General features: G+C 34.5%; 3 protein-coding genes across 4 annotated transcripts; all 3 read left to right on the forward strand.

The window, feature by feature from the left end:
* Window positions 1-884: 884 nt before the first annotated feature.
* On the forward strand, window positions 885-10,141 carry LOC119068585. 2 transcript variants are annotated; one of them, XM_037172231.1, is made up of 4 exons: window positions 885-1,236; window positions 6,842-7,050; window positions 7,185-7,343; window positions 8,866-10,141. In XM_037172231.1, the coding sequence occupies exons 1-4, from the start codon at window positions 1,209-1,211 to the stop codon at window positions 9,394-9,396; spliced, it is 927 nt and encodes a 308-aa protein (XP_037028126.1). In that variant the 5' UTR covers window positions 885-1,208; the 3' UTR covers window positions 9,397-10,141. The 2 variants fall into 2 exon arrangements, with proteins under 2 accessions (XP_037028126.1, XP_037028125.1); XM_037172230.1 differs by lacking the exon at window positions 885-1,236 and adding an exon at window positions 3,782-4,223.
* Window positions 10,142-17,759: 7,618 nt separating this feature from the next.
* LOC119068583 (cleavage stimulation factor subunit 2 tau variant) lies at window positions 17,760-19,326 on the forward strand. Its single transcript, XM_037172228.1, has 4 exons — window positions 17,760-17,938; window positions 18,002-18,080; window positions 18,147-18,570; window positions 18,632-19,326. Exons 1-4 carry the CDS (start codon window positions 17,881-17,883, stop codon window positions 19,259-19,261), a joined length of 1,191 nt encoding a protein of 396 aa, XP_037028123.1. The 5' UTR covers window positions 17,760-17,880; the 3' UTR covers window positions 19,262-19,326.
* A 2,050-nt stretch (window positions 19,327-21,376) lies between these two features.
* Window positions 21,377-24,357, forward strand: LOC119068594 (protein takeout-like). The gene is made up of 6 exons (XM_037172248.1): window positions 21,377-21,598; window positions 23,344-23,427; window positions 23,491-23,638; window positions 23,704-23,846; window positions 23,928-24,030; window positions 24,091-24,357. The coding sequence occupies exons 1-6, from the start codon at window positions 21,508-21,510 to the stop codon at window positions 24,284-24,286; spliced, it is 765 nt and encodes a 254-aa protein (XP_037028143.1). The 5' UTR covers window positions 21,377-21,507; the 3' UTR covers window positions 24,287-24,357.
* Window positions 24,358-24,932: the final 575 nt, after the last annotated feature.

Raw genomic sequence — 24,932 nt, forward strand, 5'->3', positions numbered from 1 at the left:
TACACAAAAAAAAGTTTTAAAAAAATATATAAATTCGCCGGTATAAATAAAATATACCGCAAGCACGTGGTCGCTAAATTCAAACTCTATGAATGTGTGTATGAATAATACAAAAAAAAACGAAGAAAATTTATGAATGAATTCATCTGTTGAGCGCCGGTCTATACTCGAGTATGCAGCGCATTACGTTTTCGTAACACAAATACTATCGAACTCTAGAGGAGAAATATATTAATGGTATTTCTTTTTTATTAGAAACTGACTCGCACACTTGAAAAAAACGGATGTTTTGATTCATGAACACGATGTAGTATTATATCGGTGCTGGTGTTGGAGTTGAAAATACCGTGTGTTCTGTCTAAACAACAATGAATGACGTGCGTTATCGGTTCACTCCTGTGTTGTCAATACACGCAAAATGGTTTAGAACACACGATTCTAACGGGGATAAAAATGTACGAATGAGTGAATTTCCAGAATTGTTTTTCTTTCTCCTTCATTTTTTTATATTTTTGATGTTTGCAGAAAAAAAGAGGTATATTCGATATACCAATACAAGTGATGCGCCAAACGGAGGAGCTCAAACCGAATTTTGACTCTATTATCGAACCAATCACAGCACCGTATTTTATGTACAAACAAACGTCACGCTTACCGAATGTATATATAGTATACGTACATAACAATCAAGCAGAATATAAGTTGCGATACTTACTTGCGATTAGAGAGTTATGAAAATTTTTATTCACCCTACCCATACAATCGTATACACACTATATATCGTATACCGTACCTGCGAGCCTCTCATTTTATGCCGTGGAAAAAAAGATATATAAGTCAGCTTTGGCCGTGAAAATATTTAGAATAACTTTCAGAGCCAAAGAATTAGCACATTAGTACATACATCAAATTTTGATATTACTTTTCAAATTGGGTATAAAGTGTGCTACGATATAATTGATTGAGTCGTTGATATTTTTTGAAAAAGAAGAAAGAGAAAACAAAGATTTCAAACGCAAAGAAATTTTTTAATTGTTTTTTAAACATTCAACATCGATTACTTGTTACAATCACTACGTGCGTGTACTCCCGTATCAGAAATCAGTGGACGTTTAAGTGGACAAATTGACAGTGTTTCCCAAGTTTTAAGTGAATTTCAAAAAAAGGAAAATATTTTGTTGAATTCAATTGTCGAAATCATCACAGAAATGGATAACATTTGCAAAACATCAACATGTAAGTAAAATCATTTCAAGTTTTTTTATTCAAATCCAATCGGCCAGTTATTGTTTAATTGCATCGAAAATGATTGCACATCTATCTGAGTTGTTGAAAAACTAAAAAAAAAACTTCAGAATGCATCTCGGACCTAGAGAAAAGTCTGCTGACAAATCGTTTCGCATTGACATAATTCATTTCTGAAAAAGGTCGATCTCAGATTTGAATAATACAGCATAGGATGCGGTGGACAAATACAAATTGTAAATAGTAAATTTTCCGATAGATCATTCCTAGTGGTGTTAATTGGGTTTGTGGCTTGTGTAGATGTCATTGTAAACGTGAGGCACAACTTATCTAATGAATGTTGTTATCCACAATTTTGAGTTTTAAATTTTTTATCTGAAGAATTTTCGTATCAAAATTGAAACAATCATTTGTTCACCGTACCACGAAACGTTTATACATTGCTAAGTGAACCAAAATTGTACTAAATGCCGAAAACTCCGAAGAGATCGAAAATCGAAATGATTGCATTGCGATACAATCCATGTAAGCAACACCTGCACCAATGTTTTCACATTCATTGAACGTAGCCAATAAATTTAAAAATTATTATCCTCTAATTGACCATAATCACAATCTGTTCCATTTATCAATTTATTTAATTTTATCGTCGGTCATATGAGCGAGCACACAAAGCAATTTCGCGATATCAAACCGCATCATAAAAAAAGAAGAAGAAAGAAATTGACGCCAAAGCTAAAAAGCAAAAACTTATAAATTTTTATCAATTATACATTAAATGCTCGTATCATTCATGACTTCATAAATATTTTTGAATATATACTCACTCGTCTCTATACACGACATTATATCCAATTAAAAAAAAAATTGGGAGAAAAAAGTACGATTTATTATCAGTGGCATCGAATACGTCATAATATTTCATTCATAAAAATCGTTTCGTTGTTTAATTACCACTGTGTAAGTAATCGCCTATGAATGATTTATTAATGGCAAAAAGTCGTACGCGCGAATCGCGAGTGTATTTTCATATTTCTGTTTTTTTATCAATGCATCTTCGGTCGCGGTTGGTTCTGTTAAACTAGCATATCAACTGTAAATTACTCACAAATTTGATAAGTCAATTAGCGTTTGCTCGAAATTCTTTTTTTTTATCTAATTCAATCTTCTGCTATTTTTATCGCTTATGACGCCTATAAAACAAAGCTGCATATTAATTGCATTACGATGCAGATGCAGATCTATAGTAATTGTACACTATAATTTCGCATTAATTAACTCATTGCCTTACATATATTGTCATTGATAGGGATTTTCCCGTTCCCCGGCAAATAATACGATCGTGTATGTAATGTATACAGAAATGTAAGACACCGGTATGCATTTGTTTACAACTTGCTTTCATTGCGGATTAAGCGCACCGCCAACCATACTGTAAATGTAAATGTGAAAAAATTTCAGAAAATCTTGCACAGTCATTGTCAATTGAATGTTAGCGGCATAGCGTTACGCATTTATTTGTCCATTTATTTCATTTTTTTTGCATCAATGACGTAACCGTTGAAAAATCATGTCATTGGAAAACTTCAGTGTATTACACATAATTCGGAAGTGACTAATCTGAACATTGTAAATGGTTCATCTGTATAGTGGTGTAAAGTGTACTGTCTATATCGTAAGTATGCTTAACGCCACACTATACACTTTGCTGGTTTTCTCTCTTTGGTTTTGAGAGTTTTTATCTCACTAAATAAAGAAAAATACCCATTTATGGCACGAACGACAAACAGCATAGATTCGATAGATATATATGTAGGTACTATGTGATAGTAATAGATATTTCGAACATTACAGACGTTATGTCTCAATGGGTAAAAATAGTTCTTTATTGTCACAGGGCTGAAAGTGTTGTCTAATTGTTTAGGATCGTGATATCACAGTAGTATAAGTTCACCACTAATTCAGAAACGCATAAGTGCATTCAAAATGTTGACTTGGAACGCCTCCATAAAATTAAATTGCACTACTCCTAATAACATGTTGTATACATGGACAGAGAGAACACAAACAACGAAGACAAGCTTTTTTTTCGACATCGGCATACCCTTTATTATGTACTCTATATGTTCAGTTCGTACTCTATAGATTCAGCTCAGGTGGGGTAAATAAAAAAAAATAGAAAAAGAAAAGAAATTGCAAAAGGCAATTCAAATTCACTGATTTTAATATTGCTTCCAATATGCAACCCAGACACATATGTAGCAGAAAACATTTTTCATTAAAAACGACGAGAAAATACAATGAAATAATTCGTCATCGCAGGTAAAAAGGAAGAGAGCTTTTTCGTTGTCTGATCTTATTTGTATATACACGAAAAATCACACATTCATCGAATTTTTATTTATTTGTATTCACGCCATTCATTGACATTGTCATAGTATTGTGTGGTGTTCTCATATTTCCAGTAGTTCGTTTTGCGTATAGTATATACCTACCATTTATACGTATATATGGGAGAATTATGAATCAAACCTCAAAAGAGACACCTTTTTACCATCGGACTTTTCACTTTTGGAACAGTTGCTTGTCAAACGTTGTAAGAACAACATCTTGAAAAAGATTTTTGATCGACATACTAAAAAAAAAGGTTTTCTGTATACTTACTGTGTTCTGTTATTAAGTGTTGGATCGGAAAACTTAGCAAAAAAAATTATTTAAACGAAAAAAAGTTGTATTAACAAAGTGCAAATTTATCAGCGACGGATGTGACTGTTAGAAAGAAATTAAAAAATAAATATTTTGTGGAAAAAAGAAGTGATTCAGTGGTCAGAACAATTATTATTGTTCTCAAGAAAAAACAAAAACAGTTTTCGCTTTACAAAAACATTTTTTTTTAAATTTGTGTATGACGTTAAATTGCATCACAATTGATAACTACAAGCATTCGAGTTGGGCACCAGTACAGCTACGAAAATGCGGTGTGTGTATTTAACAAAACTGTTTTATTTCAATATATTTTCCGTAAATTAATTGTTAACAAATGTTTTAAGACAAATTAGTAAACAAAACACAGATTCATGAAATTTCATTGAGAAGACCCGTCGGTACATGTGTACAGCATGCACCATTCATTCATTGGTTCACTTTCATTCACAAAAAATCATAATTTATTAATTTTATTGATAAAAAGTACTTTTTCTGTTTTGTTGTGTTGTCCACATCGATAAACATAAATTAACGTTTTTTTTTTAGTGAATTGGAATTCCTGAGATGACTAAAAATAGTTAAATGATTTCACATCGGAAGTTGTTTAAATATTTTGATACAGCTTCATTAAATATAATGAATGAATCATACGTTTACTGATCCATCATCCGAAACCACTTCTAGTCGGTGAACATTTAAACCAAAAAAAATTAAAAAAAACAAAATGTTATTCAACTGTAGTGTGAACTATGAACGCCTTGTCTTACTATATTTCGCATGTATATATGCATAGTCTGAAATTGTTTCCAGTTCTGTTTAAGGGTTCCAGTACAATTCTTACGCAACACTAATAAACTACTAATAAAATATGTTGATTACGATAGGTAATTGAAAATAGAAAAAAAAATTCTGAAACTTTGCTATACTTTCAAAATGAATCATTGCGTAATTAACAGGCGAAAAACGCATATATAAATAACTCATTCGATAATGATGTTCTAATGATGTTTAGAAATCGCTAATAAAATGAACGGTTAGCTAATTCATCCCTTCAAAATCGGAACCGTTGTGTTGAGCGGTCATAAAAAATTGATGCGGCATCAATACGCAATGAGGCAATAAACTCGAAGAATTTTTTTTAATCGATGATATTATGCAGTGAGAAATTCACCCTGATAACCAACCGCTGCAAGTGTGCGTACAATAAAACAAATTGTTTTCTAGTTCAACCGATTTGTATCAGTTAAAGGAATTAATTGCTCAACAAAAAAAAAATCTTTACTGCGATAAAAGTTGTTCGCCATAACAAACAAGAAATTAGTTCCCTCACTTCAATGGCATCTCATATTTTGCATTCATTGGGTCATCTAACTTATCACCTAGGCACTTAACGTTTAATGGCAAATACCAAATTAGTCGTTTAGTGTTGTGACATCCAAATATGTATTCGTGCTATTGTTACCGGTTTCTTCGTCTTCATTTTAATTAAATTATAGGAATTACCAGTAAACTATAATTATGCAATTTTCCAGTCTATCGAAATTGCAATGGAATTTTTCAAAATTAATAATTAATTATGACTTCGCTTATTGAACAGGTGTATTAAGCCTGGGCCAAATCAAACTGGTTTCGCTATCGAAAAATTATTGTCAAAGATCCCAGTTGACCTATCCGAAAAGGGGATATATTTGTCAAAGTCAAATGCGTGTAAATTTTTTTTGATTTAAATCGATATAGATCGAAAGACACGCTGCAGTTGATAGTGGTTAGGTAATTAATTACAATCAAAACAGAGTGAATTTTTATCAGCTCGTAATAATTGAGTGACTAATGAATGTTATGTTCGTCTATTTAATCACAATATTCATTCGTTTGATGGAGACGTTTTTCGATTATATTTCATTTACTTCAAAATGATTGAATGTGAAATGTGAGGAGAAAAAAAATAAGATATCGGTGACTTATAGTAAATTATCGCTGCTGATGGGTAGTTTATTTTTTGCGAAGGTGGATCTTTCAATGTTTTTTTCGTAATAAAAAAAAAGTTTTTTTTTGTTGAAATCAAAAGAACATCGATTTGTTTTAACCCAATTAATTAACATAATAAGGTGATACTGGTCGTAAATTAATTCATCTTTTTTTCTCTTATTTTTTTTTCTTCATTTTTAATTCCAATAAAAACAATTCAACAAAAGCCACAAATTCCAACTTGATGACTAAATTTGGTGAATTAGTTTGTTGTTTTCTGTTTTGTTAATTGGTTAAAGATTGCCAGTAAAAATACATTTTCGAATTAAAAATTGAACGAAACAGAGAAAAATTCAATTTATAATTCAACCGTCTTGTCATTAATGAGGATGTTTTTTTGTTTTGTTTTGGAAAAGAAAGACCTTTTCACAGACACATTTCGTGTATTGTACACCTTTGTGAGATCGTTATTTTATACGATTTTGCATCCACTTGTCTAAGTGATAAATGTTTCTTTCCGCTTTTCGATTAGTACCACTTCGGAGGTTCATTGATACCTAACCGGTCACCAGTCACAACAACATTTCGTAATATGTCATAAAACAAAATAATCATTTCTTATCGCACACAATGTGGTTGCTGATAGGGCAAAGTCATGCCGAAACAAAAGCGTTTACACCGAATTATTGGTTTCAAACGTGTTTCACCAAAATAAAGAGATAACCCTGACAAACGATTTTCTGGGTCAGCAAATTATTTATAAAACATTTTGTAGATAAAGACTTGATTTAATTGTACATTTTTAGAAGATTCGCGATTTTGTTAATTTGTTTCGGTTCAACTTCACAATTTTAGTTTAATTTAATTTAAAAAAAAAAAAATCAATTTTTTACTAATTTTTCCAATTTTCTATTCTTTACAGACATCTACAGTTTTTTCGTTTGTGTCGTCATTTTTGCTGGCTTTGCTAACGGTGCCCCACAAAACCATCACAGACATGGACACACAGCGGCGTATTCATCGTCTGTTGATGACAGTAATACCAAAATGGAATGGGTGAATCCGTGTGGTGTACTTTTAGCTACTGTACCGACAAAATTCGAAAATGAAACCGAATTTCAACCAAGAAATGTAAGTTTTTTTGCCACGACTTCTTTAGCATCACTCATAAAAATGAATATCTTGCTAATTTTCGCAGAAGAGTTCAATAGCTTGTCGTGTTAATTGACATCATTTTCTAATTTCGTTGTTTCTTTTCATTACAGCCGAAAGCTTTAAAGCCACTGAGAGACGCTTTACCAAACTATATCCTTCGACTGAACGGTCCGAACATGAACGCTATTGACACATCAGACATTAGCGAATGGTTTAAATACAATTCAACCTACTCATTTTTGCATCGAATCAATGCATCTGTAGCAGCTGTAAGTATTAATTCATTTTAAACAAAATCAACAATTTTACTCGATTCGTTTGCACCAATGTTTCCCAATCACAAATTTGGATAAAATGACGATACTTAGAACAAATTTCAATTAATTAAATAATCTCAGGCGCCACTCATACCATCATCTAAAAAAAACCTTAATCTGCAACATTTTCAACATTCAAATTCCCATAAACGAAACCAATGCATAAATAACAGTAAAAAACGATCTCTGACCGATCTCTTCGTTAGATTCCTTCTGCTCCAAAGGTGAAAATGTTTTCTGTTGTCCAGCATACACATAAACCTACCTAACCACCCGTTTCGGTTTCGGCCCGTCGAAAAATGTATTCTTTTCGACTCGGCATTTTTTTTGTGTGCATATGCAAACCGACCGAAATATTGATGCAAATATGAACAATAAACAAAATGTGCGGGGCGCTCATTTCTAAAACGAAAATTTATTCGTTTTAATAAAACCATCCGTTGCAATGGGTTTGAAAGAATTTCGCCCTATGGCACAATTCGATACATGACAACCATACGTATTTATACATATATCTCGACAATGTTAACAAATCAGGTTCAGCCCGATAAAATTGTGTGTGTTATACATCATTAAGTTAGATACACACCGATTGATGAGGCCCTGATTATATGATCACCTGAAAAAAAGCCGGCTTTGTGAAGAGATTTTTCAGATAAATTAAGTTTTTGTTTTATGGTTTTTGCCGTTGTGTTGTCTTGTGTTGCCTGCTCTCTGGACATTTATGATAAATCTGTACGTAACGCGCACAGTTTAACAATAAATTGTATTTAAAGGTTGCTGATTAATGATAGTTAAATCAAAATAGCCAATATATGTATAAGTGATTATATGCAGAGAGCACAATACAGATATGAATGAAATTGTAGGCACGGCTGAACGGCCGTAACATATTCATTCCTTTTTTCGTTATTTGACGCTAAGATGGATAATTGGCGTATTAAAGGGGCTTCAGTTTAATGATCTCCTCTAATGATTGAAAATCAGCGAATAAAGATATAATAAGCGCAAACCGAGTTAGTTTTACTAATCGATCAATTATATCGTATATTTATGATGTTCGGTTGATTAATGCCCGCAAGATTCATGTAACATCGTGAAACAAAACTAGATTATCAACTACGTTCAGAACTTGATCACTATGTTAACGCTCCGAGTGCTACACATATGTATTATACACAAAAACTGGGGGGAGATACGAAAAATATCCATTGCGTATCGAACAAATTCAAAAATTGTGTTTTGTGATCGGGTTCAGTTTGATAGGTATGAATGTCGATCATATCAATTTATTCATCACTTTAAAAAAAAATGGTCAAATAAAGGATCAATGATCTCTGTCGGCAGTTCGTTTTTTTTTGCATTGATTCAACTTTAATTTCTTTTCTGTATTATATGGGATTCTCAGACGAATACGACACAAGTTTGTTTGATGAAAATTTTTTAATTTTTTTCTCTCTCATTTGATTTCCAGGTAAATTTACCAAAACGACACAGAGAAACCCAAAAATATGTGGCTGCATTCCAGCAGCTAGCGAGTAAGCAGAAAAAATTCGACAGTTTCCAAAACGAAGGTAACGCAAAAACCGTCGAAATCGATCATCTGTTGGTATTGGCGAAGAATCTCCTCTGTGAAATCGAAACCATCATCAACAATACGCGCCAACCGATGCCAATGGTAATGTCCCGCGAAGCCATGGACCGAGCGCTGAAGTTTCGCAACAACAACAACAGCATATTCAGTGACGACGGCGACATCGACGAGCTGGACAATAAGTTTGCGAAAGTGCGATTTCACGAGTATGTGCAAAATTTGCAGCGGGTACTGAAGCGTCCGGGTAAAAAGAATTTGCGACCGCGTAAACGGGGACCGAAATTCGGCGGTCCGAAGAAGGGTAAGGGAAAGAAGGGAACGAAAGTGGTGAAAGGGAAGGGACCGAGAAAACAAGCAAAACGAAAAAATCTGAGAAAGAAAATGAAATTACCAAATGGCTCACTAACATAAGTAGTTTTTCGTCTTCTTGTTTTTAGTAATTTTTATTTATTTCAAACTTTTTTTTTTTTGTTTAGATGTTAAGCCTTATATCAATTGCTGTGATATAATTTTAGGGAAAATTATATGTAAGTATTTTGAATAAAAATAGACCAAAAATATAATTACGTGTACATTTAGATAATGAAATGGGGGGGAAGAAAAATAAAAAAAAACGCGGAACGAACAAATGACTTAAGCCATTGGAAGAAGAATAATTTTTGTTTTGTGAATTACCTTGATCATCAGCTAAATCGGAATTAGTTTCGTTCAATTCCGAAACGCTGAAGACTAAGGTCATTTACAGACGCATGTGTGAGAAATTATTTCTTTCTTTGTAATGATAAATATGGCAACTAATAGTTTTATATTGTGCGGCAGTTTTCTCGGAAAAAGTTCAAAATTATAGTAGAAACCAACTTTTTTCCTATTAGTATTTAATCCCATTCCTTTTAACATTGTTCCTACGGTAGGATAATTTTTCTCTATAAAATAAAAAAAAACAGTGAAAAATGACAGAAAAGAATAATCAATTTTTCGATCAATTTTGTAAATGAAAATTGATGGACGCGAAAACTCTTTTAGCATTAATTCTGTGTGTAACTCTATCCTCCTCCTTATTTATATGTTTTTAATTTATTTTCGTCATTTTATTTATTATTCATCTCATTATTTAAATGCAAAATCAAAATCATTAATTTAAAATTAGACAAAACGATAAATTAATAAATTTTTGTTCGAAATTATTATGCTCTTATCAAGTCGCGCAGGTCAGTATATTAATTGAAAAAAGAACGAAGCAAAATGTAAACTGAGCCCAAAATAAATATATGCAGTTTTAGCCGGCAGCGGACAACGTTCAGATTTTCGTTATGTAGTACTGAAGTACTAGATTTACGTTTTATTCAATGAACGTACTCCTTCATATAATTTTATTGGACACCGTTATACAGACTTCAAAGTGGTGTTAAAAATACGCATATTTATTTCAGGTTCACGTTTATCATTTGCCTAGTTCGATAATTAACTGAAAAGAAAATATTTACATTCGAGATAAATGATCGAAGGATTTTTTTTTAAATTAAATTAAACAAAACAAAAAAGAGAATAGAAAACTGTAAATAGCAAAAGTGAAAAATGTGATTTTATGGCAAACAAATTTTTTGCGAAATTTATTAAGCGATAACATTTTATATGATGCGAAGAATATTATCAATTTATTTGTTAATAATAAAATGAAAATATTATGGAAAAATTACACTTTCTTGTTTAACTGTCTGAAACAATCAACATTTCACCCCTGCTTCGAATTTTGTTTCCGCAACGAAACCAGCATGTAAAGTCCCGTCGGCACCATTTGGATCAACAAAATTACCCTCTGACATTGTTTTACGCTATTTAGTGCCTCTATGTAACGGAACTTTCAAATCGAGAACAATTTTCAGATTTTACCAAGTACACTCACCTCAAAATACGTAGCAATATTCGTGTGCGTGCAGCACAGTGTAACTCTCTGATTTTCTTAATCTTACACGTTCCATATGTTAGTATGATTCCCATTAATATGCACAGAGTTCGAAAAGTGAAACTGTTGGAATTTCAGAGAAGCAACCAAAGATATGAATTTCATTGTAGTTATTTTGAGGGCAGTGTAGTATTAATTCTGAAAAAGACATACAGTCTATGCAGACAGTGGACACTATAGAGTAATGGATTAAAAAAATTAGGGGCTATGTTTTGTCCAGAATTGACCCATGACTCAAATGACTCAATGACTCAAAGGTGGCGCATGCTACGGTTTATATCGCTAGAAGGCTGTTTGGTGATTGATCGGTTGTGATTGATAAGGTGCTTCTGACATTTGAAAAAAAATTAATTTTGACACCTGAAGAGTGTACAGATGGTTATGATATACCTAAAAATGTTCACCTTTGAACTTCTATGTCAGAGACTATTTTAACGAAAAAATATTTTTCTTGCACAATTACACTAGCAAGTTCATGCATAGTAGACAGAATACAATACCGTATTGGTTTGATACCGACCAAAAATGATTCTGACTAAAATGAAAACGAAAGTGTACATCGACACCGGCGTACCGGTGAGTTGTCGAAGATATTCAACAAAAATAGCAGTTGAATCGTAGGAATGTGTGGTTGCAGTGTATTGTCGAAGACTTGTTCGAATGTACTACTACTACTTGAGTAATCAATTAAAATGTGAGATTCGATTAGCACTGTCTGAGTCTCATAAAACCACTGAAATAAAAATATTTTTGTAGAAGAGAGGGTACCAACTGAGTTTATAGAAACTCGAAACGAAGAAAATAAGATAACACATATTTGGAAGTAAATTTTCGACCTTAGTCACTTAAAAAACAGCTGCAAGTGTCTTTGGCTCTGCAATGCTAGAAAGAGCAGAAAAACAAGTAAGTATGACTCGGCTGCTAAATGTTTTGCTTATGTTTGAAAAGCAACATCTTCTTCCATAAACTATTCCGGGCTTCTATTATGTGTGGCAGGCCCTCAGGTTCATGGTTCCTGATTAAATCTTCTTAATAGGGAAAAAGTGAAACTATTGTAGCGCTGCATATGTGTAGCGTGAAGATAACTTCGTTTTTTTATTTTATGAATTAAAAGGGTGTTACTGTTGTGACGTTGGTCCTAATTAAGACCAAGATTTGTCAATGTTTTCAGGATTTGTCCTGTATCTGGCATCGTATTTATTAAAAGTTGATTCCCTTCCATATCAGAATTATAATAAAAATATTTTGTTATAACTCGTGAATTAGTTATTTATACAACCGAGTGATAAATTCTTTTTTAGGCAGTAGATGTGAAGATTGTCGTAATAAAGGCAACGGAAAGTCCTACTTTTCGTCCCTTGTTGCAAAAAGTTGCTTTACACACCTTCTCATTGCTGGTAAATATTTTATTGCCTGCCGCATGCGAAAGTTGACCACTACATAACAATTTGCCTCCTCTGAAAATGAGTAATTTTACGTGAATTCCGTTGTGACATTCAACTTTCGCTAAGGGATTACAAGAGGTATAACATTTTTGCTGGCATTCGTTCCAAACCGTATATATACATACGTACCAACTTTGCTATAGATCTGATCAAGAAACAAAAAAATAAACGGAATACTAATCGACGGCCAGTCATAAAATTTAAATGTGATGCCTCACTATAATATACGACTCGTTGAAGGTAAATTGCAGATTTTTGAGCAAAGGTTTTATGCTCTGTTTTATGACAACATTTCAGTATTACTATATTACATAGAGTTTACAGTACGTATCTTTTCAAAGAGTTTGCTGCTATTTTTGTATGAAAATGTTTTGTTTTTTAAAGGACTCATGTGTTACCATTCTTCGTGTAAATTTATGGATCTATCTTTAAGTGTGAATTCGTGAGTGACCAGCGCTACCAGCCTTGCACTGGAAACGAAGTTAGAGTTTACCCTGAAACTCTGCTCTACTCGTCCACACGAGTCATTGTAGACATTCGTTCGAACGAATAAAACGAGCCGAACATACAAAACCCACGAAACATTAAAAACGTTTTTTGCTGTAAGTTTCCATTCGTGTCGCACTTTATTATACTACGTCCGTAAAAATCTTGTGTCATTTATATCGTGTCTTTTATGAACGATGCCATGAATGAATGGAATATTTTGGCTCAGAAGTTTGTTTGTTTACAACTTCGTTCTACTGTCGGTGTAAAAATACATTTAATAACACTGGACGGTTAGAGGTAAGTGATTCGACAGTAATCAGTACCTGGATTTTATAAACTGTTTTCTTTGCCAAAAAACGAACGCCAATTTTTTTTTAGTATCATGAACACTCACATGAGCGCCTCATTATAGAATTAATTAATTTTTAATATAACATCTCCCATTCATGAGGGACATTGTTAATGCTAAAAGGGTGTGTTTTGAAACTGCAACATATACCCAGTACGTGGCCAAGTGTCCAAAGGAGCCCAGCCGAAAAATTCTAGAGACTGCAAATTTCGCATACCGACTACCGAGTAAAAGCGAACATGAATAATTTTTCATACCTAGAGCCCGCAAAGTTCGTCTTCGTCGCACATTTTTCTCTGTCCAATATGAAATAGTACATTTCGTACCTAGGACTAAAAGTCTTATGTAGCGTATTCTATTCCAGACCTCGCCTTCGGCTCTGTCTGGAAACTTCTCACACGCTAAAAAAGACTTTTAGTCCCAGGTACGAAATGTACTATTACATGATTACAGGGATAAAAAGATGAAAAGTAGAGTTTTCGTGTGAATTTTGTTGATCTGAGGCGAAGCCGAGGTCAATCAACACACTAAAACGAGACTTTTCATTTTTATCCCGAGTTATGTAATGGATTTTACATGCTGAGGGCGTCAAAAGTAGTGCTTGAAACATGAAAAGTACAGGGTTAGGCGCATGTAGCATGTAAAAATATTTAAATATTTTGTCATTAGAGTACTCCCGAATAAAGCCGGGAGTTCTTCAACAGTGTGTTTAAATATATAATCGAATACTTACATGTTTAAGGCGTAAATATCCAATGCAATAAAGTAATATATACAAGGACAAACTCTGACTAACACCACTATTTAGAATTAAGGTAAAGGGATTACAAATTTTTCGGCTAAAGAACAAATTTCAATACCATAAAGCGAAGTTCAGGGCTATAATCCACCAGGCAAGACAACAATTTCCGAGCAATGACGTATTGGTATTATATGTTACATATTGGAGTGATCTATCACCGATCTATCACACAACCTCATGAAGGCTTTGCGTTTAATCGCTTAACAGTATTCGTAACATCTTAAAAAACCTTGTGTGAAAACATGCAAAACCAAAAATCAAAACTCTCCGGATCAATGTCGATTAACTTGTCAAACGAACGGTAGGACAAGAACACATTCTTTAAAATAATATATACTTACGATGGAAGTTACATTTTCAACAATTACAATCCGAAATCGACGTTATTCATTCCACATGCGATTTACACGTTATAATACATATAGTTTTCTCACACATACATACGTAACGCTGGTAATGCATGTGGAATGAATAGTGTCGATTGGATTGTAATTGTTACATCTTATAATTCCGAGACTGTCCGATTTTCAAATTTTTTGTACATAGAATGTGGCGGCAACGACTTTTTGTGTCGAACGTGCAAATTGTCACGTATAGATTTTTTCACAACACAGGCGAGAAATAGTCATTTTCTCCTATCCACTGAAACCCGAGAGGAAAAAAAATCACCGAAAAGTAAATAAAAGTATCGGGTTATACATACATACCCAACGTAAATAGTTTATTTAAAAGCGAAGAAAAGGCTGCAAGGCGCAACCAGTAAAAAACGATCTTTTCAAAAACAAATATTTCCAATAAATAAAAATCATCATGGAGCGTGGTTCGCCAGAAGCTTTTCTCATTAATGAACCCAAAATTTCTTAATATATACCCTATTTTCGACTTAAGCCCATAAACATTACGTATATGACAGCATATTAGAAATTGCAGTATATGACCGTTCCACATACGTTTTTTTTGTATATAAAAGCATTTGACCATAAATATTTGACCATTCTGATTTCTGGACTTCTGAAGCCTTTGTTGTGAGAGAAGCTGTGTTCTGGAAAAAAGTTGGAAATTGCATTTTCACTGGTGAACTCGTTCACTCGTTGAACAAATAACTATTAGCTACCAAGTATTAAATCGGTGATTAAATTTGACCAAAAACTACTAAATTAGCCTTAATACATTATTTACACGAAGTAGAAGCTGGATTTCCCTTACGCACTGGCCTAATACGATTGGTCTGCATACACTAAATCCACAAAAAGCTAGTTTATATCGACTATAACAACGCATTTTTACGCATTCACTTTCTGTTGTATAATTCCATTTTTCTTTCTGTATAAATCAGATTTTGAAAAATATTCTGCCTGACCTTCCGAGCAAAAATAGTAAAAGGTCTAGAACAACGATAAATCTCCAAATCTCACAGCTTTTACTCAAATTACAAATTTCATAACAATTGTAAATTATTTCAGCCTCAGAGCTTTCCATTCACGATGATGCAATCGAGAGAAAATTTAGAAATGCAACGCACCACAAACATCGTATTTTTGTTCATATACGTCCAAACCGTCTAAACGAATTGTAGAGCTATCTTTCATCACAGCATTCTCCTAAAAACCCAGTTATTTGAGAGTATATTATGATACCAAATTTTTGTTATATTGCCAAACATCTGATTCATCATTTGAATGTATTTCATCGAAATTTGAAATTATTTCTTCAAAATTGCTGTAGAGTAATCGGAATCATGATACTGTACATTGAACAGACGTGACAAGTCTTTTATTATTTTTTTTATTTAATGTAACCCTGACGTTGAATCATATAATAGTAACAGGTATCACCGCACATTTAATATCGCGATACAATTATTATTATGTGTGTGAACGCCTACACTATACGAACAGAACTGATTTACCCATCTGATAAATTATTTTGATTAATTAAGATTGAATGTGTTCGACGCTAATAAGTAGACGTTTTGAGACTTAAAAATGTTTTCGCTTTTTTGTTTGTTTTAATGTTATAAAATTAATAATGCACTCAATTGACATTATCATAATTAATTTGAACAGGTCGGCACCGTTATGTCTAAGTGATATGATTCATAGTTTCGCTTTCAGACAAGTTTTATATTCGTAACTGTACAAATTGAAAGCGTTCTTTTATCTGTGAGCTTTACCAGCTGATTTACACATGAAAGTCTAAAAGCTGAGCTGCACTGCTCATTAAGTATATGTACATCTATTGGTGAGTAGACACAACAGTCGAATCATGAACGAACAAAATAATTTGTTTATTGGTCTGATTATAAAATCTATTTTCATGTGTCGAGATTTTTGAGATTTTTTTCGGATTTTCTACCCCTTACATGATATTTTTTTTAGTATTCACAAATAACTGTTGTTTATGATATGCATTAAAAGTACGTTCCCCCTGAGGTGTGAAAGCTTTTTCCAATTGTCATTATAGAAAGATTCATAATTACACAGAGGTACAATGACAGGGGTACAGCCCACAGTGGGCCCAAAAGATCGTTTCATCTTTTAAATTCAGCTCGGGCTGGCAAAAAAAAATTGACTGCCGCTTTAGTCAGGTGTAGCCAGTTCGGCACTGCATGCGAACAATGTTTTCGCTGTTTAGTTGTTGTTCAGCCAAACTCTTGGTGGGTGGAATGGTAATAAGAATTGATGCAACATATCCTTGCTGAATTGTAATTGCTAAATGTTGGAACAGAAAACTCATTGCCATTTTCTCATGAGTGACTTCCAGTGATCTAACTTCCGATTGTCTCTGTGTGGCCTGTTTGAAAATTTTTTGGATTTTCCAAAACAGTTGTTGAAGAGAAAGGACAGAGAATGGGGAAAGTGGGTTTTTTCTCATCTTCGTGTTGTGAAACAGTCGTGAACGGTAGATTTAAGGCATAAAAATATCCTACAGTTCAAAGAAAACCAAAATAAAAATTAAACAAATTCTTGTACGAAAATATCGATCTGTATTCTACAATTTATTTTCGGAATTCTTAGAATTATTTGATTTATTTAATCAATGTTGCTGTACGTACATGACTCGCAATCAACGTGAAACAAAATCAAAAAGTGTGTATTGCGATGAGAAATGACATCATAGATTTCTTAAGTATTCAAAATATGTGAGTAGAGTAACGGCACCGGCTACGAGCCAGGCTTATTTCAGTTACTTGCCGTCCAAAGCCTTTTGTTTGAAGGCTAGTAACTGAAACATTGTTCTGTTATGTTACTAAAACGTCGTCTTGGGTTCTAGACGGCCAGAACGTCGTCTTGTGTTCTAGACGGCCATAGCACAGTCGCTAGACAGTGCGTTGAGAGGGCTCATAACTAGAGGAAGCTCATTAACCTACTCTGTTGTATCTACAATAATATATCCGAAAAAAGTAAAAAATGTACCGTTGGATACGTTTGGTGATTTTCATAATCATTTGGCATCTCCATGTTTTTGCCTTTAACAACATACAAATATGTTGTTAGCTTTGCCTACAATTCTTTAAATTTTGATGTATTTGCGCTTTGGAGGCAAACAGCAATCGCAACCTCAAACCGTTTGAGATATTTTTCTGTAGTGACTATGTACCTTCTTCAGGTTATTCAAAGACAGAGACATCTGTTCGAAAACGAATAAAAACAGAAAAACATAGAATAACGTCAACTTTTCAAAGAGTGTTAGCAGTGTACAATTTCACAGTGTATTCAGCTGTCAAGTAATTGTGTGCGACATCAGGTAACTCTCCACTCATAAACTTTGTTTTCTAATACACGGCATCTTCGCTGAAGGATTTTGTTAAATACATTTGTGTAAAGTGCTAGTAATTTCAGTCAAAATGGTAGACAAAAACAGTGACCAAAGTATTATGGATAAGTCCATGCGTTCAGTGTTCGGTAGGTAGGCCGGCGACAGCATTGCATCGATAAATTGTTTTAACCTATAAAATCTTATCCAAGTTGGAAACATTCCTTACGAAGCCACTGAAGAGAAGCTGAAGGAAATCTTTTGCGAGGTCGGTCCCGTGGTTTCGCTGAAGTAAGTGATTGCCAACAGTATTTTCGCGATCAACACTATTTTGAGCTAACCAATTTCCGTGTCTAGATTGGTATTCGACCGTGAAAGCGGCAAGCCCAAGGGATATGGATTCTGTGAGTATAAAGATCAGGAAACGGCTCTTAGTGCCATGCGAAATTTGAACGGTTATGAGATTGGCGGTCGTACGCTAAGGGTGGACAATGCTTGTACAGAAAAATCTCGAATGGAAATGCAACAGCTCTTACAAGGGCCTCAAGTGGAAAATCCTTACGGTGAACATTGCGAACCGGAAAATGCCCCAGAAGCCATAACGAAAACGGTTGCTTCATTGCCGCCGGAGCAAATGTACGAATTGATGAAACAAATGAAGTATTGCATTCAAAACAATCCGACAGAGGCTCGTCAAATGTTACTGTTAAATCCGCAATTAGCATACGCACTGTTACAAGCGCAAGTAGTTATGCGAATAATCGATCCACAAACAGCACTGGTACGCTAATTTCTTACAGATCGTTTCTCTTTTGAAATTTCACGTAATTTATGATTATCAGGGCATGCTGCACAAACCAAACCAAATGCCACCAGTGCTGACGTCAAGTACAATGCAACTTCCTGTACACGACATTGTGCCACAAATCCCGTTAGGTCTTCAGGCAGCGGCAGTTCAGCCAGCAGTAATAACTCAAGGATTTCCATCCGCTAATCAAGACGTTGACTTGCGCAGCGTAATGGATCCACGGCTGAATCGCAGTATGGACCAAGATATGCGTGCATTGCCCACAAACCCAATGATACCAAACCCGATCGTTGATCCAAGTTTCGCACGACAACAGCAGCAGCAACAACAGCAACCACAACGTCCCGTCGCAGCTCCAGTACACTTTCCGACTGATCCCCGTCAACGACCGAACGATCCACGTGTCAAATCACAACAACATCCGACGCATTCGATGCAACCAACTGCTCCACCAGCTGCTCCGATGATGCACTCTCAGCCGACCCAGGCCCAAAGTCGGCTAGCTGCAGGAATTCCCAGTAACGCATCCGATCAGGAGAAGGCTGCTCTTATCATGCAGGTTCTGCAATTGTCGGACGAACAAATTGCCATGCTACCACCAGATCAACGTGCAAGCATTTTGGTGTTAAAGGAACAGATAGCCAAGAGTACGAATCAACATTGAGAAAATTTTTGTTCGACGGATTATTTACTTGATGGGATGAAAGAATAAATGTTTTATGACGCAAACAATATCGTATAGCTTTGGTGGCACCGGTGCACATACAATCATAAAGTATCGGTTAGTGTAGCGATTGTACGCCGTTCTATCAACGACCATTCGAATTCTAGAAATTGATTTAGCGATAAATTCATAAATATTCACAGGATTTCACAGCTCGCCCACAAATCAGGGCATATTTTAAGGGAATAAAATTCCTTCATTTTTAGAGCTTTTTTTTACTTATTCACTTCTAAAGCTACATATCGAAACACCTGTGGATTCTTAGTTGTTTTTGATCGTCGGAAAGCCAGCCAATGAATTTTCGAAGATATTTTTTTAGATCTATGAGCAAACAAAACGTACAGTTTAGAGGTAGGGAAATTTCAGCATAACTTTGCTTCAGCTGAGCCACAAAAACAATCAAAACTGTTAATACGTCTTTATTCAGTTTTACCACTACCACGCGCGTGCGTGTAGCAGCTTCAACCATATAAACAGTTTTGATTGTACGTGTGAATCAGCTTAAAAACAGCTGAATCAAATTTATGCTGAAATTTCACTGCTTCTGACTGTAGGAAATTTCGAGAATTTAATTCCCTTAAAATAGACCCTGATACAAATACGCTATACTCTCCACATTGATGTCTTTCCTACATTATTGATGTCTTATAGTGCGAACATAACACGTATGAATAGGAAGACACTGTGCTCTGATTTATTTATCATAGAAGAACAGGTCGTGTGTGTTGGTCAAAGATTCGTCTAAAGCAAAAAGACTGCAACAATTTATTGAGTCTAATCATTCCTAGGGATGTTCTTATCTTATTATCCATGATCCTGATTTTGTACATAGACAAAAAATATTTTTCATAATGAAATCGGTGGGCTGGTCTTCTCTATTCATAAGACTGGGAACAGGTCAGTTATCCCTTGATCTGAACTTAAATTTCAGGTCAACGTGACAATATTTGAATGTTTTCTGACAAATCCATGAATTCACCTGAAATATGAAATGCAGTTATAGTTCAGGTAAATAAGGTCAGATAACACCGGGTTGAGGAGGGATTAAGATAAGCAAACTCCAATGATTGTGTCATTCCGCACAAGGGGATAAGTAATTTTGGGCATTTGACCGAGATTTTCTACAATGTAGAGAATTAGCTCTGCTTTTCTCTATTTTGTGTGAAGTACCGAAGAGAAATCTTTCAAGATATTTCCTTCGTTGGTTGAAAGACTCTACGTTCTTTCCAGGAGACGGATATCGTTGTTAGAAAATCACTGAAAGAATGTTCGATCCAAAATCCATAAATTTTGATGAACTTTAAGAGGTGATAATTCGCACCTGGTAAACGCTTGTGTTTAGATCAGTAGATGCCCCGATATAGCCACAACTTAGCTTTACAATGATACCCCACACCCACATGCCGTAGTATCAACAGGCTTAGAATACTTTTTTGGTGCGAAGTGGATATTGTCTACTACTCGAAAGTAAACATCAGATTCTTAGAAAATCCACAAATTATGATGTTTTTGATGGCTGCAAAAAACCCCAAAAAACATTTAATTATGATTTGTTATTTAAATTCAAGTGGATTACTACGGAAAAAATCATTGATTATAAACCTATTTTGTTGCTTTATGGTCTTCGTCGTTGATGTTATATTTTTTGTAAAACAAGTTTTGCTAGTCAACAAAAGATGTCGAGGAATTGAAGAGAGATTAGAGAGTAATTAACAGAAAATAGTTGACAATCCGGCAAATATTAGATGAATCCAGGGACTAACAATTACTCCGGCAATCAAGTCAGGTCTGAACCACGATTCATCATAGATGGTGAACGGTAACACTTCTTATCCGAATTGGCAAAATTATAATATTTTTTTTAGATTATTTGCATTATGGTTAAGTAACAAGAGACTTGTTGCAGAGTGCAGTTATTTTCCGGATAGGTATACAGTATCTTGTAGAAACTCGTTATAGCTAATCAACGTACCTGATTTACTTAAATAAAGTATATACGAGGTGTACACCTCCAAAACGATGGCTATATAGGCAAACCGTTTAAATTTTGACTCATTTGTACAATTATTGTTGCCCTTGAAATTTCGTTAGAAACAAAACGAACTGCACAAATTGGCTGTTAAATCTTAGTATAAAAGTAAATTGATTTAAAATCAAACAGACATTTGTTTATCGTTTATTGTTATATGCAGTCGGAAATGTTTAAGACAACGAGTTTTTTGTGTCTGCTGTTTGCAGTTGTTCTCACGACTACAGGTGTTTGTGGAAGCAGTTTTCGTAAGTTTAAATTTTAACGATTTTCGCGAAGCAGTTTTAGGGAAGTGTTGGGAATAGTCGTTATGAGAATTAAATTGAAATTTTGGTGACATTATTGAATGTGAGTGAAAAATTAGTAAAACCAAAAGATCGAATGTTCTTTCTGTTTCATTTTTCTAAAATGTAACTTATCAGTGGCTTGCATAAATACGAAATCGCTAATTTTAGTAGCCAAACTCCCGTCAGAACTGGTAAGTTTAACAGTTCTCTGCCAAGTTTATCCGGTTAAAATTATTGTAGCGTCGGGGTTGGTTTTCTCTCCGATTACAGCTGTTGAATTTAACATCGCTGACAAGGATTTGCCTAACAAAAGTTAGTTTTCTCTCTATTTAAATTTTTTCCTTTCTTACTTGTCATTGATAGATGTGCGAAATTAAAGTGTTAAATTATTCAATCGAAATTTTCATCATATGTCGTGCCATTTACAACAAAAAATATTTATATGCTCCATGTGTCAAAAATCGTACTTTCCATGTTTCAGTTTCAAAAGCTTCTGACACCCTGCCCTCACTAAGAAACATCCATTAAATCACTGAAGGATAAAAAAAATTAAAAGTAGAGTTGACGTGTCTTTATTGACCTCGGCTTCGTCTCTGTTCAACTAAATTCACACAAAAACTCCTTTTCATCTTTTTATCCCAAGTCATTTAAATTACTATTTGACCACTCCAACGCGTTGAAAATATTCTTTGTGCCACCGAGAATTGAAATACGACTCTTTTCAACATTCATTTTAGTGTTGTAAAGTGACTTATTTCAGCACCCGTTTGATGTAATATTACAACACTCAAAGCAGTGTTGAAATGGAATTTGTATGAGTTGTTACAGCATTCGTTTGAGAAAATGCAAAGCAATGTGATCGATCAAATTTGAAGAGTGATTGTTTACAATGAAAATTATGATTTTTTGTGCTCTTGTCTATTTCAATTCTCGGTTGGCACAAAGCATGATGTGTTACACGTATTGTAATGAGATTTTTTCAGCACACGACCCAATTTTCCTTACTCGCTCCGCTCGTAAGGAAAACTTGGGTCTAGTGCTGAAAAAATCAACATTACAATACTTGTAACACAACATACTATTTCGTCACTGAGTTGAGAAGATGTGTATTTCCAAGGCTGTATACTTTGAGGAGGTCACGCAGACCGCCATTTTATTAGATACGCGGGAACACACCACTTCTGATGATTTTACATGTAAAAAAATTCACCACATCATCAAGACGACGAGAATCATCAGAGTAGGTGAATTTTTGTATGAAATCGGCCAAAGTATACAGCCTTGGTGTATTTCGTCCCCGTTCTCTTTTGGGAAGCCTGTCCACTGAACTGTCAAATTTTTCATTGATTTGTTAACATTTGTTTTTCGAGGAATAACACGCATTTTCGCAAAATGCCAAAATTTGTGTGGCACACTGTACAGCTTCAGCACTCTATTTAGAGTACCACTCATGCTTGAAGCGCGTTGAAAGGTACGATTAAGTAACAAGTTTTTTGAGAGTCTTATCAGTTCATCCTGGTGAATTTCGGCACTCAGAAAACCGCTATCCAAATCGTGAAAATCGTGTTAAATCAACACTTTCAACACGATAAAATTGTAAATTCGTACCTTACGGATGATAGAGTATATTTGCTGAACTTGAACGGCTAGTTCTTACCATATGCCGTTTTGGTCAATCTACATAAAGTACTTCGCTTCATTCACAGCTGCCAATAGACAAAGATGTGTGGCCGGAGATGCTAAATGCCTTAAGACTGCCATTAACCAGTATATCAGACAGAGCGGAAATGGTATGATAATGAACAATTAAACATTCCAAATACATAACATTTACAAACAAAATTTCAATTAAGGAATCCCCGAAATCAATTTGACACCAATCGATCCATTATTTGTTCCTGAATTGAACATTGTCCAAGGAAGCGGTCCAGTCAATATAAAAATGCATTTGAAAAACTTAAATTTTCATGGCTTCAGCACTGCCCAAGTAACAAGAGTCGTGTATGCTGTCTACAAATTGAAATTGTAATTTTTCTCTAAAATTGTGAACTTTTTTGATATTTCAGAGGATTCGCAAAAGATCCAAAAAAATCGAAATTCGAGTTCTACGGTCGAATTCCAAGATTAACAATTTTAGGGAATTACAAGCTAAATGGAAAAGTAATTATCCTTCCCGTTCAAGGAGACGGTCCAGCTAACATGACTTTCGGTAAGTCGGAGGAGGAAAACATTCTTAAATTCCAGACCCGTCTTAGTTTGGTGATTTCTAATTTTCCCCAAAATTTCACAGATAATCTGGACGTGTCTATCAGGGGCCAGCCACTTGTTGACGTTAAAGGGGGCAAGGAGTATTTGCAATTCAGTAAATTCAATGTGGATTTTACAACGAAAAAGTAAAGTTTAAGTCTCATGAACCATTACCAGTTTTTAACCGTACAATTCCCATTCATAAGGTTTTCCATGCACTTTGAAAATTTGTTCAACGGAAACCGGGCCCTTGGAATGACCGCCAATCAATTTTTCAACGAAAATTCGATCCACATTCTTAATGAAATGAAGCAGGTGCTTCGCAATGCTATAGGTAACATTCTGTTGAAAGCTATCAACCCAGTTTTTGCGATGCATCCTTATGCCGATTATTATTTGTAGTAGAATTTGTAAGAAAAACTGTAAATAAATTGTGATAATATGATAATAATCAAAGTTGAAAAGACACAAGAGGTGCATTTCCAAACTTTACATCTCGAAAGACTCGCTTTTGAGAATCGCACGTCTTGAACTTTTAAAGAAGACTATGCTCCATTTTTGCTTTTTGATTTTAAGAACTAGGTACTAAGTGATCAATGAAATAGTGAACTTGGAAAAACAAAAGAAACGAGCCATCAGAACAGTCGGAGCGTTTGCTGCGACTGAGCCCCGTACAAACCCGTATATCTATTGCGTACGTGACCCTAGTGCGTCTGTCACCCTACTTTGACCGTAAGCCTATTGCGCCGGTTAATGTAGTTAAAGTAAAATTATTATGAAATGTGTACATCTTAAAAATTGCGCATAGCGCAATTACGAAGCCCCGTACGACGTTCCTTTCAAATGAAACAAAAATTTCAAATCGCCCTAAGATTTTAATTTTTTGAGTATAAATACTCATAGGGCCTAGTATCGGCCTCAGTCCGAGGACCCAAATTTAAAATTTTTTTTAACTACATTCTATTCGGCCTTTGATTACCTTCCAAATGAAACAAAAATTTCGAAAAACGAATGAAATTTACTCGAGTTCTATGTAAAATACACATAG

Source organism: Bradysia coprophila (genome assembly GCF_014529535.1).
Source record: "Bradysia coprophila strain Holo2 chromosome X unlocalized genomic scaffold, BU_Bcop_v1 contig_20, whole genome shotgun sequence".
Lineage (NCBI taxonomy): Eukaryota > Metazoa > Arthropoda > Insecta > Diptera > Sciaridae > Bradysia > Bradysia coprophila.